Genomic DNA, 21,499 nt, shown 5'->3' on the forward strand with positions numbered 1-21,499 from the left:
AAATTTGTTAATGATTTAAACATCTTCTATGGAAGATATGATGTGAGAGACCCAAAAATCACAGGTAGTATTACCTGTGATCAGATTGGTAGCAATGAACATATACAGCTTTCTGAAGAAGAAGTAGCCATGTGTCTCTCTAAAATTAGACCAAACAAAGCCCCTGGGGCTGATGGCCTCCAAGGAAGGGTGTTAAAGGTATGTTCTTAGCAGCTTAAAGGGGTTCTCACTCAGCTGTTTCAAATTTAGTTTTTCCAAATTCATGGAAGAAATCTACAATGATACCTGTGTCTAAAGTCTCTAGGGCTATAGCCCTTGGAGACTTTAGACCAGTGGCACTCACTCCACTCTTAGCTAAGTGTATGGAGAGAGTGGTCAGCACCCATCTTATGTCTTCTGTTGGGAATCAACTTGACCCCCTTCAATTTCCCTTTAGGTCACACAGGGGCACAGAGGACGCAACTCTTACTCTTGTAAATCAAATAGCTAAACATTTGCAACAACCAAAGTCACTTGCTCGTGTTCTTTTTATTGATTTTACTTCTGCTTTTAATACTATGCAAACTGACATTCTTTTAGAACAACTTCATAGGATGAATGTGAATGGTGGGCTCATTCACTGGATTAAAAGTTTCTTAACTGACCGCCCTCAGAGAGTCTTAATGAATGGGGTCTACTCAGATGAGCTTGTTATAAATACTGGAGCACCACAAGGCTGTGTGTTGTCACCTTTGTTGTTTTCAATTTATATAAATGAGATGACTGTGCACAGCACCAATGTTAGTTTACATAACATAAATATTCTGATGACATGGCCTTGGTAGGACTTCTCAAAGAAAATAATGCAGCACATGAGGAAGCTTATTTTAGCCAAGTCACTTTATTGCAGGATTGGTGTCAGACTGTTAAATTGGAAATTAACGTGACTAAAACAAAAGAACTTATAATACAAACGAAACCAAGAGGGGCCAGTAACATCAACCCTGTTGTACTTTACAGCCGGCCTGTGGAAGTAGTTGAAAATTTTAAGTACCTGGGTACAATCATTGATTGTACTTTAAGTTTTAATGTTAACTCAGAGAGTATTTTTAAGAGAGCTAATCAGCGATTGTTTTTAATTAGAAAACTGAGGAGTTTCAGGGTCAGTCAGCATATTCTTGAGATGGCATATAGGGGCCTTGTAGAAAGTATTTTACAGTTTAATATAACAGCTTGGTATGGTAACCTGAATGTGAAAGATAAAAACAAGCTTTCTAAAATTGTTAATACGGCAGGGAAGGTGATTGGCAAGTCACAAAGGCAGCTTGGGGATGTATTTGATAAGGCGGTACTCAGGAAGGCCCGACAGATATCAAAAGACACCCTACACCCACTAAACTCAGAGTTTGAATTGCTTCCATCTGGCCATAGATTCAGGGTCCCAAGGGCAAGCCAGAACATCTATAAGAGATCTTTTATGTCCCATGCCATATAGGAACTTAATCTAAACTGAAACTGAAATGAAATGTGTTTATTGTAGATTGAAACCTATCTCATTTTAATCAGCTGCGCTGCTTTCCATTTTCTGTTGTTGTATGTTGATGATGGTAGTATTGTACTCTTAACTGTGTGTATTTTAATGTAAGTTTAAATGTGTTGTCATTGATGTATTTCTGTTCGGAGAAGTCAAAGACAAATTTCCACTAAGGTGGACAATAAAGTCTAATGAATAAACAAGTAGGAAATATACAGAAATTTAATAAATTTATTAAACACTAAATTTTAAATTAAATGTAGATAAATCCTTAAAGGTACAAAAGATATAGATTTTAATTTTTCTGTTGTTCTTTGATGAACAGACATCTCAGCAGGTTAGTTATTCGGTTATTTGGCTATTACTTTAAGAGCTGCTGCTGCTAAACATGGCGTAGATCTGAAAGTCATGCTCGTAGTTTAATTCATGTTTTAATATCAAATGATACAGACTACAGCACGCTGCCATATTTGTGCATGCAACTGAAGAGCATGCGCTACTAGCACAGCCAGAATAATGGCTGACAGGACAGGTTAATAGGTTTTTACTGACATATGGCCTGATAACACTTCATTTGACATCAGTTCACTGTTGTTCTACCGAAGTTCCTCACCACCTGTATGGGCAACCTTCAACCTTATCTGAGGAAACTGCTATTCAAGAATAGCTATGCTCCCGCTTCTCCCTTGTAAGATTATTTAAGTAATGGACTCCTTTAGCCCTTTCTTAGACAGTGCTGTCTCCCCTGTTAGGGTTTTTAAGCAAACAGCCCACTGTTGGTGTTCCTGGCAATTTACAGATGGCTCCCCTTCGTAAGAACATGGCTATCTGAGGACAGCAAAGTGCCAGCTTGGTGACTGCTCCCCTGCTTAGAGTTTTTAAGTAGCAGTCTCCCTGTGTCTTAGGGTGCTTTCACATCTGGCCCGTTGTTTTGAAATCTGGCGCGTTTCCACCCTTAGTTCGGATCATTTGGGCATATGTGAACACAGTAATTGCACTCAGATCTGTGCCAAAACAATCGGTCCAAGATAGCCTGAATGAGATGGTCTCGTCTCGATTGAAAATTAACTCTGGAGTGGTTCAGTTGTAGTGAGAAAGCAAATCCAATCAAATGGACCAACGAACCAGGCTATTTCCAATGTATAATGGGTAATTTATATTCATTTAATTTATATATTAATATTAATGAACCCAGTAGATCATTAATCCTTAGTGCATTTTATATTGTTCTTATTAGTAGAATTAATATAATTATTATCGTAGTAGTATTTTTGTAAATTTTTCCCTTATTTTTTTTCCACAGAAACACTTAATGTCCAAAAAACACCACCACCAGTCCAGTTAAAATGTTCAGTTAAAATGACTAATATGCATTCAAACATGGTTATCAAGTTTTAATTTTAATTCTAATTTTAATTAGTTCTATAATTAAATTGAAGGAGTGGATGCCGAGTTGCCATATCCTTCATACTGATATTATATTATATTATTACATGATTTCTTGTTTGACTATTAATCAAGTTATAGCAAGAGTGAAATGTGTAACCTTATGTGTGCTGTATTTCTTTTCCTCAAGATTAATGTCCACATATTATGTGTGTGTATCCAACCGTAATGATAAGACACTTGCCAGTGCTAGAAAGCCTTGAATTTTAGATAAGTTCTCTGTGTACGTGTGTTAGTATCTGTCTGTACAGGGAGAAGCTCAGACAGTCCCAGGACAAACAATCAACTGCCAGTGTCCAGCATATCAGATATACGTCTTTGGAGAGTTTTATCTAGGTTTTGGAACCAATCAGAATTTTGTTGACTCATGCATTGATGCAATTAGTATCCTCTGTCAGGGTATAACTGTGGTTGATTTTGTATTGTACTGGGCGCGGCCTGCGAACTCCTTCGAGAGTGTTGAAGCTGACTTCTGCTGATGAAATTGCAAACTATTTTCTTCAAGTAAAATTATTGTTATTAATTGAACTCATCTCTGAGTCCTGGTCTTCATTGCGACATATCTGGTCCTTGGGTTTTAACTGTAAATTCCCCTACAGTTAATGGTGGAGGATGCGGGCAATAGTTCTTTGTTGACATCCCTGATCAATCATCAAACCAAGGTAGGAAAGATTTTAGATTTAATATTATTGGTTAGGAACTGTCTGTAAGTGGAGGGGGTCGAGAGAAGGAGGAACGATAGACTCACTCAGACGTGAGGGGGTAGACACCAGCTCCAGGGTGGAGTAGGTAAATTGGTGTCACAATATACCTGTAAATAAGTAACCTTATGAGTATAAGGGGTACAAGTACACATCGGTAGGTCTTGATATAAGATATTTAGAGATGTGTACAGTTACAGAGGGAACAGGTGCACACCTATAGGTCTTAGAGAGAGATGTAAAAATTTGTTTCTAGGTGTGCACAGTCCAGGGGGGGACAAAAACGCATTCTTAACAGGCATGTGAACCCGTAAAGGGCAATGCTGGGTCAAGCACCGAGGGACAAGGGACACATAGGGCCGTAAATAGGCAGTGCTGGGTCAAGCACAGAGAGCCAAAAAGCACGAGAGGCCATAAAGGGCAGTGCATTTACGGCCGGGTAAGCCAAAGTAGGGGTATGGGAAATCCCGAGAAGAATGTAAGACGCTAGACGGGGGTTCTAGTCGTATCTCGCTCTTCCAACTCTCGATCACCCACCATTACAGACAGGGGCGCCCCGAGCTTAGAAATAGGCCAGGTCAGTGGTTAGGGAAAAGAGTATCCAAAATTAGTGTTTAAAAATAAATAGTGATAATTCATATGTGCACCTATAAAAATATAGGGATATATGCAAAGGGAAAGTATTGATTGATCTGGGATGCCTCAGGAACAACCCCAAAAGAGCTAAAATGTAGTTTTCATGACCCTGATTGGATTGGACCAGTATATGGAAATTCTGGAATATACTTTGCAATTTCATCACGCAGAAGTCAAGTGCTGTTGGTAAGATCGCCGCCTCAATATGTTTTTGGTTTATGATAGAAATATGACTGACAAATTAGGTAACCTGGTCAGCCCTGATAGAAATAATGAAACAGAAGAGAGCAAATGCTGTAAACAGTTTGGCTCTGAAGCTCTGACTTTAAAAAAATATATATATTCTCTGAATTCATTTAAAGAATGATCAGTCTGAGCTTTAATTCTGATTGTAATGTTAAAACAAAAACTTGATTGGCTTTAAACTTAGAAAGAACCTGAGAAATAAACATTTATAAATGTATGTGCCGATTTGTTAAAAATAATCCCAGAAGTAACTGAGTGATGATTTAATCTGATTCTCTGTGCATAGAAGGTTTAAATGACAAAGAATGATATCATAAGACCTGTTCCAGTTCCTATATAATTGTTGAAAGTCCTGACAAGGAATACTGAACAGAATTCTGGGTTAGTGAAAAAAAAAAAAAAAAAACTGTAGGCACACAAATTGGCAGTGGCATTTTGGAAAAACTTAGAAGCTTATGTTTTGTTAAAAAAGATAAAATTACTTTGACTACAATGAAGCCGTTGTTTTATTTCATGCTGGCCCCCACCATGACTCTGGCTTAAGCTTTGAAAGTACCAGAGACATGTTCTGAGTAAAAAAAAAAAAAAAAAAAAATTTAATTCCTATATTTACTAATGTTTGGCCAAAAGAGTAATTTTATTGTTGGATTGCAAAATTGTAGTCACGCAGCATCATAAAAAAAGAAAAAAGAAGAGAAAAGAAAATTATTTTTTGTTTATGAGATGATAAAGTTGTAAACAAGTAACATAAACGGGGGTTTCAAAGTAACTTTGAAGACAGCATGCTAGCAAGACCCAAAGTAATATACCTGGGTCAGATAACCTCTGACAGATTTAAAACCAATGTTGAAATTCAGAAGCCATGGCCAGAATTAAGTGAATGGATAAATACAAGTTGATGTAAAAGTAATGACAATGACTGCAAAGAACTTTGAGAAACATTTGAGTTGCGAAAATAAAGTAAAAATACAAATATAAAGATGTTTATTTTTAAAATGCATATAATTTCTGACAAGTTTTAAACTGGGCTAGAGTAAAATGATAGTACGATGAAATTATGTTAAAAATGAATGAAAATGCATTGTTACGAGTCCTGAATCCCTCAGAGTTCTCTCTCTCTCATTCAAAGTAAGCTAAAATGCCGTTATCTGAGCCTGTGTTTAAGTGATAAGATATTTATAGTACAGCACAGTGTTTCAGTCAAATCATAGGCAGAGATGCTAAAGGACATGCTAAAAAGAGTTCAGATTTAATGCATTAAGAGGGCAATTGGTAGTTAAATGTTCAACTGTCCAATGCATGTAAGAAATACGAGATTATAAAAATAATGAATAACAATTTAGGAGCAATTGTTGAAGAGACATGAGGTCTTTAAAATCATAATACAGACCCTGAGCTATAAATGTAGTAATTTTGAATAGTTAAACAGTTGTATTGCTATTTGTTCTATGACCAGTAACTTATCTGTCTTATTTTTAGTCTCCACCATCATACAGGGCCTAATGGCTGCAGCTACAGAAGCAACAGAAAATTACAATGAATGGACGGGTGTGAAAAATAAATTGACTGAGTAATCTCAGCATGATAGTTTGGAGGTATCCAATTGAGTTTAGCGATTAAATATTAGTTTGATTAACCTTTTTCAATGTTTTAACACTAGTAGGTGCTGTCAATGGCTCTCATGGTTCTTGAGTGCACCTTTCCTAAGCTGCAGGAAATACTGGATTCTGGAAGAAGACTGTCGAGGATGTTGCAACGGGAAAGAGTGGTTACCAGTGTGCATGAGGTGATTTCTCAATGACGGGTAAGATCCTCTTCTGGCCAATAGGGGACAACCTAAGGCAGGGGGTCACCGCCACTGGGCACCTGCCCTGAAGGGAGGTGTTATATGTGAGATGGTAGTGGAGTTGAGCGGATGCTTGATAGGCCTAGAGCATCATTAAGAGGGGAACTGTATGAAGTACAGCAATCTGCCTCAAAATGTGAGCTCCTCCAGACCTGATCACCAGCAACCGCATTCCTTGACTGATTGTTGTGACAAGCGTCCACAACTTGATGCAACTATGCCAGGGGATCACACCCTGAGGAAAAGAGGCTTATTTATAAAGAGTTAATGGCAATGGGCTGTCAAGAACCATCTGAGACCATGTGATGACAGACATTATTTTGAGACAAAAATTTCTTATGAGGCTAAAATGATATTGAACTAATATGTCTATATCATAGTCTTTACTCATGCAGGTCATTAGGCATGACACAAGATGATAACAAGATATGGTGGTGGCTAAAAATGAAGACTGCTTCTGCTTAATCAAGAGATGGTTTAGATAACAAAGGTTAAGGGAATTAAGCATGTATGGTAAAAATAATTTTAAAGAAATGTTCCTAGCATTATGTATTTTAAACAGTTTAAACTGAGATTTTAGATCTAGAAACTTTGACATTTTTAACTTATTTGAATAATTTAGGGTTATATGTTGTAATGAATTTTATATTATAGTCTAAGTTAAAGTTTGGCAAAAATTGTCAAAATAAATAAATAAATAATAATTTGCACAGTAAGAGAGAGAGAGAGTGCTTGAGTGGAGGCAGGGATGGTGCTCTTCTTCTATTATTGGCCTGCTAAGAAAGAGTAACCAAAACAGAGCAATAATTTTAAGACCAAAACAACCCAGCTGATTTTTCTCAAAATAAAAATCATTAATGAACAGGAAAACTTTGAGATTAGATTAGAGATTAGGTACAAACTTGGTAAAATGCATAGACAATATTTGAGTTTAAATCCTCCCGATTTATTACCAAAAGGAAAACCTTAAATATGAGCTGTTAAAATATAAATGTGTTAAGTATGTGCATGCATGAGGATGGCTATATATATATTATTGGGGGACAATTCTGTTCCTGTTTTGTTTCAATTGAGTCACTAACCTCTGGAATGAGTGTTTTATCATTACAGATGTGTTAAGTGAAATTACTTTACAGAAGTCGATAATTCTGAGTGAAACTAATGAAAAGACAATGCCAAACATGGGACGAGCTTTAAGTGGATTGGTTATCCAGCTCTGTCTGCTACTGGTAATAATGACTTGTTTTGTCTTTTATAACGCTGATTTAAATCACTCTCTGGATTAATATGTTAAAGAGTGTTTATATGATTGGATTTGTGAAATTTAAGTTTGCCGTCCAAAATGGGTTTAAAATCCATGCCTAAATTTAAATGAGGGTCTAAATTTTAACAAGTTAACACTTTGTTGTTTGAATGGTAAAGGTAAATATTTTAGACTTGACGGCAGAAAAACAGTGACAGATTGGCTACGTCACTAACCAAATTATCCAGAGAGCACCCTCACATAAAGAAGCCTGGTGGGAAAACAAAGGAGTGAATCCTGCTTGTGTAATATAGTGCAAAAGCTTTATGTAGTGGTTTATGTAGAACAGAGATAAGTTGAACAAAAACGTGTGGATAGCCCCTTAATGGAGCAAATCCATAACAAGAGGTTTGAATTAATTGAAATAGCACAGCAAAAAAATAATAATAATAAATTTTGTTTGAACAAAACAATTGTAATAGGCTCTATGGAGCTGCTTATGAACACCTGTCAGGTCAAATCAAATTAATATTGTGAACACTGACAGGGCTTTTTGATAATGTATACTGTTTCAATACAGATTTACAGAAACTGAGAATGTCTCTTTAATAAATATTTGGGCGTTTAGAACTAAGTAATAGTATTGTTCATTTAGTAATAGTATTGGGAAATCTGTGTGCTCTTTTTCAGTTTATAATTATTTTGAGTAAATAAATATCACTGCCAAATGACAAACATGAACGAGGGTTGTTAAGACATTGATCACGTAGCTGACCTGTACGCTTCTAACTGACAAAACAGTGAGAACTAAATTGACTTTATACGAAAGTATTGATGATTTGCCTCTGAATGGGTCATTAATATAGTCTGAGTACAGTAATGTGGTATGATAATTGACAAGATTTGCATAAAAAAAAAGGTCATAAAAAGGCAATGAGTATGGTTAACAGTAATGTCATGGTATAAAAATACATGCATGACAATAAGTGGACGGGTTAGTTGTATTTTTGAAGTTAGACACTTCAATACTTAAAATGTAATTTTGATCAAATGTTGTTAACAAAGACAAATTTAGGTTTATGGTTCATGTATGTTTAAACAGCATGTAAACTATGATGACTGCAACTGGATTCGTGGTGAAAGTAAAACTTAATAAAAGGGTTATTAAGTAATAAACTAGGAACTGCTCTAGGTTTGAGGAAATTATGATTATTTTTATTTTTTTTAAAGATGGCTCAATATTGATCTTGCTTATTTTTGGTTTGTTTATTTTTGTGTTTTTAACACCAAGTTTGGAATGAAAGGGTAAAATGGATATTCAATCTCTATAATTGTACCATTGATCGGGAAAATGATAGATTTTCATAAAATAAGGGTATCTTTACTGGGATTTAGGTTATAAGCAATGTCTGTATTTGGTATCTGTGAGGTGACTGAGGGTCTGACATATGTCAGGAATGCAATAACAGTGGTTATTCATTTAGCCGGCTTCCAGAGAATAATATATATACGTTTATTGTAATGAGTTTATTTTACGATATGACCAAATTAACTAAAATTCATCATAGTTGTATAAGACATGTTAAAAAAAAAAAAACAAATAAGACAAATATCCTTCTTAAGGGTTAAATTTTTTTTTGAATTGGTTATAGTGTATGCGTTTTTCTTTAATGATTTGTTAAATCTGGTTAATGAATATGCAAATTTTGTCTTAAGGCTGTTGGATAAATGTTTTGTTTTAGAGGGTAAGTGTGAAGTAGCTGTAGTAGGAAGAGAGGTATTTACAAAGATAGGTTGATGAAAGTATATATGGATGGAGGACACTTTTCCAGGTAGAGGGACACACAGAATGATTCACATGTGAAGAAAGACTAGTGCAAGTGGCGATATTGTGGGATTAAGTAAGTAGATGAATGTATATTGGAAATAAGAATGTATATGGGAAGTATTTTGTACAAAATAATGTGTTTATTACTAGATATGTCAGACAGTACCAGAGATCTTAAGTATATGCACCTGCTTAAGTTGACAAACAGCCTGCATTATTAGCATGCATCACAACTACACCTGACCTCATTTATTAGACCAGATGTGGGGTATTAGACCCCACATTGATCTAAAACGGGGGACTGAAGGAGTGGATGCCGAGTTGCCATATCCTTCATACTGATATTATATTATATTATTACATGATTTCTTGTTTGACTATTAATCAAGTTATAGCAAGAGTGAAATGTGTAACCTTATGTGTGCTGTATTTCTTTTCCTCAAGATTAATGTCCACATATTATGTGTGTGTATCCAACCGTAATGATAAGACACTTGCCAGTGCTAGAAAGCCTTGAATTTTAGATAAGTTCTCTGTGTACGTGTGTTAGTATCTGTCTGTACAGGGAGAAGCTCAGACAGTCCCAGGACAAACAATCAACTGCCAGTGTCCAGCATATCAGATATACGTCTTTGGAGAGTTTTATCTAGGTTTTGGAACCAATCAGAATTTTGTTGACTCATGCATTGATGCAATTAGTATCCTCTGTCAGGGTATAACTGTGGTTGATTTTGTATTGTACTGGGCGCGGCCTGCGAACTCCTTCGAGAGTGTTGAAGCTGACTTCTGCTGATGAAATTGCAAACTATTTTCTTCAAGTAAAATTATTGTTATTAATTGAACTCATCTCTGAGTCCTGGTCTTCATTGCGACATATCTGGTCCTTGGGTTTTAACTGTAAATTCCCCTACAAAATAATACTTGATTATCATATTATAATGCTTGACAGACTGATGTTAAGAGTGTACTTTCAGTTATTTAAAATAAAACTGTGCCATTTTACGAACACATATATAAATATATCAGCCTGGCGAGTATACAACATATTTACTAGCCAATGGTGATTAAATTGCCAAGGTGTCCGTAGATGGTTTCTTGGCATCTTTTTTTTAAGCTGCCAGCATCGGTTTTTTATATTATAATCCTATGGAGTAATCGGTGTTATCATAAAAGTATACTTTTTTAAACACCACCGCCGGTGTCTTTTTTTCTGCTCAGAGCGTCTTTTTAAGTTGAAAAAAGTTAAACTTTTCAGAAAAAAACACCATACATCAAGTGCCTTTTTGACAGCTGACCAATGACAAGTGTGAAGTGAGACCTGTTGTTTACATAACAACAAGAAAAAATTTAGAAGGTGCCAGTAGATAAACTTTGTTTCATCTAAATATGCCGCAAACCATGCATCATCATCCAACCGGAGCTCCTGGATTAAACTGTTGTAACCAACATATGGTTTCCTTTCCCGTATGTCATCCTGTACCCACAAACATTGCTGTGAACTAACGTTCTCCTCCCTGTTAACTTCAAAAGGCATTGCAAGAGGTAAAGTCCTCTTTCTGGACATTTCCACACCACACAGCACTAGGCTACTGTTGCGGCTGTTGTTATAGTAACAAAAGATGCCCTCAGCTGCTGTTTATAACCATAACACTGACAGCTTTTTTTTCTTTACTAAAAAAAAAGTACCCTTGTCAACTTTTTCTTGTCAAAAATGATGCCAAGTGTGAACATCATTTTTCACCAACATTGGCTGAGATCATATTCAGACCACACTGGCAAAAAGTTAAAACGATTTTTTCATAGACCACACCATTCTTGTGTAGTGTATCAATCAATTTTGATGAAGTGCACACCAAAATGGATGTGAGACTATATGTCCACAATGCTATTCAGTCCTATTTTATGTTTTAGAAACCAGGACCTGAAGGAACTTGCACAGTTTTAGCACAGCAACACCTACCTAACTTCTGAACAGTTTGGTCCATATCTGTCATTTTGGGCATCAACCATTTTTAAATTAGTCATAATTTTGCAAAGGTTGCAGAAAATCATGCTTTATTTTTGTAATTCCGTAGTATACTATTAACGCAGAAACTGCCTACCCTTGCTTTAACAGAAAAACATTGGCTATGTAAATGTTTGATTGGATTGTTTTCTGCTGCTAGAGTCACATTTTCAGAAGATCTATGCTATTTGTATGGACATGTAAATATGTATTTTATCTGTCATTCAATATGTAACCCAACATTATCTCAGTCCCTTAATTTAGACTTCATGAATTAAATCAAATAAAACTACATTTAATTAAAAAGAGCCCATCATACCAAAGTTTGCATTTTGGATTCTCCTGACTGAGTTTTGAATCTCCAGGGTAATTGTAGCTCAGATCCAGCTCTCTCAAATGGGAGGATGTTAAACTCAGAGCTGAAGCCAGATGAGAGCAGCCCTCCTTCGTCACCATACAGCCAGATAATCTACAATGACAGACATTAAAGGAATAAATACATATTTATTTGTTTATGAATGAATGAATGAATGAATGAATAGTTCAAATTTACCTCAGCTTCTCCAGTTTACAGTTTGGACTCTTCAGTGCATCAGCGATCAGCTTCACTCCTGAATCTTTCAGGTCATTGTTACTCAGGTCCAGCTCCTTTAGACAGGAGTTTGATGATTGAAGAGCTGAAGCCAGACTTTCACAACACTGATCAGTGAAATTACAGATGGACAATCTAAACAGAAGATGAAATGATTACATAATTGACCATTATGTAAGCACCACATTTAGAATGCTTTCAGTGAGTTGTGTGACTTTTAGTTAAATCTGCTCAAAATTTATTGGATATTATACTTGAATTGTGACATTACAAAATATTTGTAAATTATACTGTAATATTTTTAGAAACTGTAGACTTGAAATACTGAAAAAAATTATGTTCTTAGGCAAATAACAGTATCTTTGAACATAGCCACTTTTCCACTCTTATCCAACATATACTCTCTATATACTGTTGGTTAAAAAAAATATGTATATATAAAATATATATACAAAATAATTTGACAAACAAACCTCAGTATTTCCAGTTGACACTTTGGACTCTTGAGTGCATCAAAGAGCAGCTTCCCTCCTGAATCTTTCAGGTCATTGTTACTCAGGTCGAGCTCTCTCAATGAGGAATTTAATTTTAGAGCTGTAGCCACACTTTCACAACACTGATCAGTGAGATTACAACCTGACAATCTAAAAAGAACAGGAAATTCTTAATTAGCACTTTGCAGAATACCACTTAAATAGGATAAATGCAAAATCATTTGATCACCATTAACAACTGTTACTTTGTCCTAAACATTTCAAAGCACCATTTATCACAATGATAGTTGATCTCTCTAGGGCCCTGTTTACACCTATTATTAAAATGCATTTTGGTCTGTGAGGAACTCATAGCTCAACAATAAACCATGAGAAAACATGCTCAAGTTCAACATTAATATTGTTATTTTAAATTTCATTATTTTTTAATCATTAATTATTATTACTCTTTTTTTGACAAATCTGCAGCTTTTACCTGGATGATATTTTATTCATTTGTTTACATTAGGATGTTATTATTATGTAAGGATTTGTCTAATTTTTATCTAAATAATTAGCTCTTTTTTTACTTTTTAAATTGCCAAATTGTATATGATATATGTAATTATTTACTATGTATTTATTTATGATTCATATAAATAATAAATTATATGAATTAGTCATTGGGGACCAGAAACTGTTTGGTTACCCACATTCTTCAAAGTATCTTCTTTTCTGTTCAACAGAAGAAAGAATCTTAAGCAGGTTTAGAACAACCTGGTTAAATTATGACAGAATTTAAAGTCAGACAGTCCTCCATGAGCAACTGAAATGCTTCTCTTCAATCAGTCTGTTCATCGTTACTAGATAGATCCATTGATAACCTTCCCATTCAGCCCTACATCAGGTCAGATGTGAGCTCTAGATGTTTTAAACTGTGCAGGTTTAGCACCTGCTGTGCTCACATTAAAGGACTTTAACGGCATGCATTCTGGAAACTCCATCACAATGGAAACAAAGATGCCAAAATGCAAACACGCTCAAATGGGCTGAAATTGATTTCATTATAATTGCTATTAGTATTAGAAACAGTGCAAAATACGTATTTGTTTATTCAAATATGTGTTGGCCTTTATAAAATATGGGACAAATAAATTTATTATTTTTTTTACTTCCGATATTTGATCAGATGATTACTTTTATTTTTGAAGCTAATGAATCTTTGCAAATCAGCTTTCCTAATAATGTGCTAGCTAGCAAGTTCCACGACAAATGTGTCTACAGTTTACAGAATCAAAGAGAATTGGTCATCACCCCATGGAAGAGAGCAGCGGGATGAGCAGAGCAAATTAGCTTTTAAAGGGACATGCACTATATACGGAACTCACGCACACTATCTTAACTTGCAAAATAAATATTTAATCGCACAACGTTTCGGTCACACGACCTTCATCAGGAGTATACAAATGTTCAAATTCATCTCTTTTAAGATAAACACATGACCAATTAACAGAGCTCCATCTGCAAATAATTAAGCTCATTGGGAATACATAATTAGCACCACATCATAAACAGTTACAAATTATTATAGTTACAACAATCAAGATCCCCCTATAGGTTAACAAAAGCATCCAAAAAACACATAATCAACACATTGTCATCAAACAGCATCAAATTGTAATTCTAAACAGTTACAACTATCAGTCAGGCTCCATAGTCACTCAAACTCATCGTGAATACATAGTAGAAACAAGACCTCATTCAAAACAATTGCATGACTATAACATTACATTAAATAATGCTTCATCGTTCATACCCATAGGTGATAAAGTTTGAAGCGTGTAAATCCAAAACAGTTCACGTCTCTGTAGAAGTAATTCAATGTCTCCACCTCTAGGTGGCAAAGTTACTTTATCAATCCCAAAAAAGCGTAAAGTGGTTACATCGTGATCCGTTGTCCTTGTGGTATAGGCTATGTGGGAAAAAACACCACGTCAATTGAAACAAAGAATTAGTGACATAAGAGTTCGATCAGAAGAAAAGATCTAAATTATCCAGTTGCAGCACACTTTTTAACTTTGAATCACGATGTAACCTCTTTACGCTTTTTTTGGGATTGATAAAGTAACTTTGCCACCTAGAGGTGGAGACATTGAATTACTTCTACAGAGACGTGAACTGTTTTGGATTTACACGCTTCAAACTTTATCACCTATGGGTATGACCGATGAAGCATTATTTAATGTAATGTTATAGTCATGCAATTGTTTTGAATGAGGTCTTGTTTCTACTATGTATTCACGATGAGTTTGAGTGACTATGGAGCCTGACTGATAGTTGTAACTGTTTAGAATTACAATTTGATGCTGTTGATGACGATGTGTTGATTATGTGTTTTTTGGATGATTTTGAGAACCTATAGGGGGATCTTGATTGTTGTAACTATAATAATTTGTAACTGTTTATGATGTGGTGCTAATTATGTATTCCCAATGAGCTTAATTATTTGCAGATGGAGCTCTGTTAATTGGTCATATGTTAATCTTGAAAGAGATGAATTTGAACATTTGTATACTCCTGATGAAGGTCGTGTGACCGAAACGTTGTGCGATTAAATATTTATTTTGCAAGTTAAGATAGTGTGCGGGAGTTCCTTATATGTTGACACGACCTACCAGGTCTTATTTTTCTATGCCACCTATTACTTACAGGTGTGCGATGGAGTTCGTTCACTAAAGGGACATGCACTGAAATGGGTCGCTGAACCAGAGCTGTTTTTGACATGTTTAAAAATGTTTTTTACACTACCATTGAGAAATTTTAAGTATGTTACAGACTTTTCATTAAGACCCTAAATATCATATGTTATTTTATTCTGCTTTGAAAGTGGACAAGATCAAAAGGTTTTTGACCACCATTTTATCGTGTCGTCCATTTTTGATCTGACAAAAACACATAATTAATACCAGGTGTAAACAGGGCTAGAAAGGACACAGGAGATAAACTGTGATCATGTTGAGATTACAACTGATTCCATTTTAAGACTTCCTTCATAAAAAAAGGCCAATATCAAATGCTTACAGGGCTTTTCTGCAGTTCCTCACAGCTGGTATCAGTCTCTTTCTGCCTTCATCTGATGTGTTGAATTTCTTGAGGTTCAGTTCATCCAGCACTTGATCTGACATCTGAAGCATGTAGGCTACTGCTGAGCAGTGAGGGAGAGAGAGTTTCGTCCATGAGAGTTTATCTGAATTCACAAAGCTCTGAATCTCTCTGTAGAGAGACTTATTATTCAGTTCCAACAGACAGAGGAAGAGATTGATAGATTTATCTGCTGACAGTTGTTTGTCACCAATAATTGTATCTTTAATATATGTTGCGATTAAATCATAGGCCCCATTGCTGTCCTCTGTGTAACTCAGTAGATCCTGTAAGAGTATGTGATTGGACTCCAGTGCGATGCCCAGCAGGAAGCGGAGGAAAAGATCCAAGTGTCCAGTTTGCAATGTTTTATCAACTGCTGCTTTAAGCAGCATGTACAATGATAATTGCTTGGATATGTAAAATGTGCTCAGTACTTCCTTCTTGTTGTGTATGTGGCAGAAAAACACATAAAGAGCTGCCAGAAACTCCTGAAAGCTGAGATGAATGAAGCTGTAGACTTTCCTCTGATGAATCACAGATTCCTCCTTAAAGATCTGAGTGCAAATCCCAGAATACACTGATGCTTCAGTGACATCTATGCCGCTCTCTTTCAGGTCCTCCTCATAGAACATCACATTGCCCTTCATCAGCTGATTGTAAGCCAATTGAGCAAGTTTCACAAGCACTTCTCTGTTGGACTGCAGGAGTTTTTCTGAATCTCTCTCTTCATACTTCTGGTTCTTCATGTTGATCTGAATCAGCAGGAAGTGGATGTACATTTCAGTCAGAGTTTGAGGGATTTCTGCACTCAGATCTTGTTTCAGGATGTTTTGAAGCACAGTGGATGAGATCCAGCAGAAGACGGGGATGTGACACATGATGTGAAGACTTCTTGATCTTTTGATGTGTGAAATGATCGTGTTTGCTTGATGCTCGTCACTGATTCTCTTCCTGAAATATTCCTCTTTCTGAGGGTCATCAAATCCCTGTATTTGTGTCAGACGGTTGATGTATTCAGAGGGGATCTGATTGGCTGCTGCTGGTCTGGAGGTGATCCAGATGAGAGCAGAGGGGAACAGATCTCCTCTGATGAGGTTTGACATCAACACATCCACTGATGAAGACTCATTTATATCAGAAACTTTCTGAGCATCTGAAAACTTCAGTGTGATTCTGCTTTCATCCAGACCATCAAAGATGAACACAACTTTACACTCCTCGTAAATCTGTGAGTCCAGATCTTGAAGTTCAGGATAAAAGTCCAGCAGAAGTCTGTGAAGACTATACTCATCATCTTTAATCAAGTTCAGCTCTCGAAACGGAAACACAAACATGAAATCTACATCCTGATTGGCTTTTCCCTCGGCCCAGTCCAGAATGAACTTATGCACAGAGAATGTTTTTCCAATTCCCGCCATGCCTTTAGTAAGAACAGTCTTTATTTTCTCTTTCTCCTCACGTCCTGGTTTAGATGAGGCTTTAAAGATGTCATTGCAGCAGATTGAAGTGTCTTGTGTTCTGGTTGTGCTCTCCAACTGTAAAATCTCATGTTGTTCATTAAGTCCTTCTCTCTCTTCCTCAATGATGTAGAGCTGTGTGTAGATGCTGTTCAGGAGGGTTTCATTCTCTTGTAGTTTGATTCCCTCAAACAAGCGCTCATACTTGTTCTTCATTCTGGTTTTGTGAGTGGCTTTGACTGTTTTAATGACAACTTCATTTCCCCCACTGCAGGCCCATCAAAAGAGAGAGGAATTAGAGCATTTCCTCTACATTTCACATCACACAGGACAGAGCTCTTTTAGGTTTATACCATGCTGACATGCTACACAAATATACTGCACATCTTTTTCTCTAATAATCATGTACTCTTTGTCCAATACAGGAAAAATCTCCCATGACTCCAGCGGTCAGCGCTTGATCCACTGAATTTGAAGTCTTTCTAGACACTCAGCTGTCTATCTTACAAATATTAATTCAATTCACTCATACAGTCATATTTTATATCTTGAATTTTGTGGGCATTTTTATTCATTTTGGTGGCATTTGCAACCTTACGTGAAGCTGTTTTACACCAGCTTGCTTGTTTTTATGCTTGCTGGAGGATTAATGCTGAAGATAGGCTAGCAGTTTTTTATGAATTAATTTCATAGCAGTGACAAACACATTGCTTTCTGCTTCTATTAATGCTGAAGATATAGCTTTGTGTCACTCATTATGAAGGCTGTGCCATCTGGAGGTTACATTTGTAAAACATGCACGTATCTAGTCAAAGGCCAAACTGAAAGGTGCTTGAGTAACACTTGGGATCTATCTATGTATGTGCATGGCTTTAGATGAAATCTTTTATTTTAATAAATATTAATATAGCTAATATTGCATGTTTGTGACAGATATCCACTCAGTTGTGTTTTGAAACAGAAAAAAATAACCTCCTCTTTTCTCATAGAGGTAAAGAGAAACTACTGAAATAATAATCTCACGTGTCTTCAGGATTCACAGCTCCAGTTCTGAAATTAGAGAGTGGATCCAATGAATTTGTTGTCTTCTCTCTCCTATCACAGCGACGCTCTTTAGCAGGAGAGTTATGCTTCATATTCATGATTTCATATGCTTTTCTGAAAACATAAGACACCATACAAAAAAACACTGCATGTGCAAATAAAGTCAACTTTACATAGGCACACAAATATGACGGCAAAATGTTAAACAGCTACGGTTCTAACTAGGGGTGGCACGGTTCTCTGAAAAAACACCTGAACCGTTCGGTTCTCCACACACAGTTCGGCACGCGCTGGGACTGTGTTCAAGTTAAATCTGACAAAGCACCTGTAATATGGTTTGCTGTAAGTAGGACGTAAAACAATCAGGATTCAGCTAATATATGTTTCTGTTGATGGATGGGCATTCTGGATTCCCAGACATTACATGATGGAAAAAAAACCCTGGACAAACTATGCTCTCTTGTTCAATGTGAATGCCTTATGCTGGAATATGAGAAGTAATTTATTCCGTCATCACCCGGGGACTGATAGCGCAAGCACAGATGAGATCTGAACAGCACACGTTAATATGTGTTTAAACTAAACTCATTTAAACATTTAAGAGCCTAAGGAAGCGAGCTCGAGAGTGCAGTGAGAAGATTTGTGCATACACTCATCCGAAGCGTCCAAACCCGCACCTCAGATCGCAAGCAAATATAAGATCTCTCTGAAGTATTGTGTTTAATGGACAAATTCAGACAAAAAATGTCAAAAGGTAAGTATCAGCAGACATAGCCGGCTGAACGTAGGCCTGCTGGATCAGTGCATTCTCTTAAAGTGACAGTCTTTATATTAATCGAACAGCAACAAAGAAATCACTCACTGCTCTTAATTAAAAAGCTTTTGTAACTCTAATAAAGAATACTCTTTAATTTATACAGTCCAATAGTCAATGCTGTTTTACATTTGATTCCGTTATTCAATTTCTGTACCTAAAAACGAATGTTAGACCTACAGAACCTAAAGAAAGAAAGAAAAAAAACTGAAAATCACTTTTAATTTTTTTGTACCTTTACTCTTGTATTTATTTGTGCTGTTGCTTGTAGTTGGATAGAATCTTCTTATTTTTTTATATTTACCTGTCATACCGAACTATACCGAAAAACGTGACTCTAAAACCATGAAACTAATCGAACCGTAAAAAGTTGAACAGTGCCACCCCTAGTTCTAACAGAAGACTTAATGTAAGTATTTTTTTGTTGTTGTTGTTTTAGAAACACTTGGAATAAAAACAGAAGAAAAATTCTGCTCATCCTCTTTTTCTCCTAGAGATCCAGAGATCAGAAAAAGCAATCGTATTGTTTCTTATGTCTATCTGATGTCTCAGGTTCTTGTCTCCAATACTGGAAAAAATATCTTACATGTCTCCAGGATTCACAGCTCCAGTTCTGAAGGCATAGGGTGGATTTACATAGGCATACAAATATTGTATGGATTCCCAGACATTACAATAACAACGATGAAAAAAAAAACCTGGACAAACTATGCTCTCTTGTTCAGTGTGAATGACTTATGCTGGAATATGAGAAGTTATTTATTCCGTCATCACCCGGGGGCTGATAGCACGCGCACAGATGAGACCTGAACAGCACACGTTAATATGTGTTTAAACTAAACTCATTTGTCTCCAATTCTGGAAAAAATATCTTACTTACATTTCTCCAGGATTCACAGCTCCAGTTCTGAAATAATTGGGTGGATTCATTGAATTTGTACTCTTTATAGACACTCCGCTGGGACACGGTGCACCTCCCTCCTTTCTGATCTCATAGTGACGCTTTCTAGCAGAAGACTCCTCCATATCCATGACTTCAGACAAAAATATCATCCTCTTTTGTCTCCTAAAGATCCAGAGATCAGGCAAAGCAATCATATTATTTCTTATGTCTATCTGATGTCTCAGGTTCTTGTCTCCAATACTGGAAAAAATATCTTACTTACATTTCTCCAGGATTCACAGCTCCAGTTCTGAAATAATTGGGTGGATTCATTGAATTTGTACTCTTCATAGACACACCGCTGGGACACAGTGCACCTCCCTCTTCTCTGATCTCATAGTGATGCTTTCTAGCAGAAGACTCCTCCTCCATATCCATGATTTCAGACAAGTCTTTAGAAACATAAATGAGACAGAATTAGGAACATTGACTTCCTCCAATTAAAGGTTTCAATAAACGCACAATAATATCTGACAGAGATCATGATATAATCTAACAAAGGTTAATGTAAAATGTTAACATTTTCTGTTATTTAAGGGATTTGGAAGTCATTATCCATATTTTTATTACATCTGGGCTCATCTCGGCTCAACTACTGTAAATCAGTGTATTGTGATGTTCATTATGCCTCATTATCACACAATTAGGATGATATAGCAGTGAAGAAAAACAGGAAACAAATGATTTAAATGTTGTTACTAAATTTTTAAGTTTAGATATTTGATAGACAATGCATGAAACTGAAAAATGTGTCAGAATAACTAGTTAATTAAATGGTCACGCTTTATTTTAAAGTGGTCATATGATGGGACTTCAAAGATGCAAAGACTAACGTCTTGGGCTAGGATTGGGCGGGATTGGGCTAGTTTTGAGAAGCAACTGGGCAGGATTTGTTGTGAAAACCTGGCAACCCTGAATTTAGGATGAATAGTGTGCACGTTGAGACGCACGTTTTCACATTTCCGTGTTTCTCAGAAGCGGAAGTCGCCATAGTTGGGTTAACTTGAGCAGTGCCACAAATATATGTTTTACATTCCCATTTGTTCAAACAGAAACAGAAAAACTCAACGATAGTGTTTTCACAACTTTCAATAAAAGAAAAAAAATGAGAGACAGATAAGCACAATCATAGTGCATTATGAAACACCCGCGCATTAGCACTAAAAACCGTTATTTGTTTCGTGTGTGTAATTTGATGCAAAGTTAATATAATGCAAACAAGTGTTATAAATGTATATATATATATATATATATAATATATATATATATATATATAATATATATATATATATATATATATATATGAAAAATAGGATTTGAGGATTTGCGACGCTAACCTGTAAGTGCGTCATCAGTCTTGTAAATGTATAATGTGCTCTTTGCTAGTTTTAAGTTTACTGTTTCCGCGAAAATGAAAGCGTTATTATAAGTTATTTACACTGTTGTTATAGTTACCTGATATTTTGTTGAAAGTAGTACTTTAAACTGTGTCCTGATCTTTTTAAACTCCGCGTAGAAGAAATTATTCAACGACCAACACAGAGAAATGAAACCGAAAGAAAGAAGCG

General features: G+C 36.0%; 1 protein-coding gene across 1 annotated transcript in view; it reads right to left on the minus strand.

Annotated features, from left to right (window-relative positions):
• Positions 1 to 21,478, minus strand: part of LOC113039888 (NACHT, LRR and PYD domains-containing protein 12-like) — a 35,583-nt gene extending 14,105 nt beyond the window's left edge. Inside the window, exons 1-8 of the mRNA XM_026198037.1 lie at positions 21,387 to 21,478; positions 20,155 to 20,323; positions 19,869 to 20,054; positions 18,154 to 18,288; positions 15,611 to 17,398; positions 12,530 to 12,700; positions 12,018 to 12,191; positions 11,784 to 11,933 (exon numbers count right to left, since the gene is read on the minus strand). Of these exons, the coding sequence (XP_026053822.1) occupies positions 11,784 to 11,933; positions 12,018 to 12,191; positions 12,530 to 12,700; positions 15,611 to 17,398; positions 18,154 to 18,288; positions 19,869 to 20,054; positions 20,155 to 20,309 (2,759 nt within the window). The 5' untranslated portion in view covers positions 20,310 to 20,323; positions 21,387 to 21,478. The remainder of the gene's footprint in view (positions 1 to 11,783; positions 11,934 to 12,017; positions 12,192 to 12,529; positions 12,701 to 15,610; positions 17,399 to 18,153; positions 18,289 to 19,868; positions 20,055 to 20,154; positions 20,324 to 21,386) is intronic.
• Positions 21,479 to 21,499: the final 21 nt, after the last annotated feature.

Source organism: Carassius auratus, chromosome 22 (assembly GCF_003368295.1).
Source record: "Carassius auratus strain Wakin chromosome 22, ASM336829v1, whole genome shotgun sequence".
Lineage (NCBI taxonomy): Eukaryota > Metazoa > Chordata > Actinopteri > Cypriniformes > Cyprinidae > Carassius > Carassius auratus.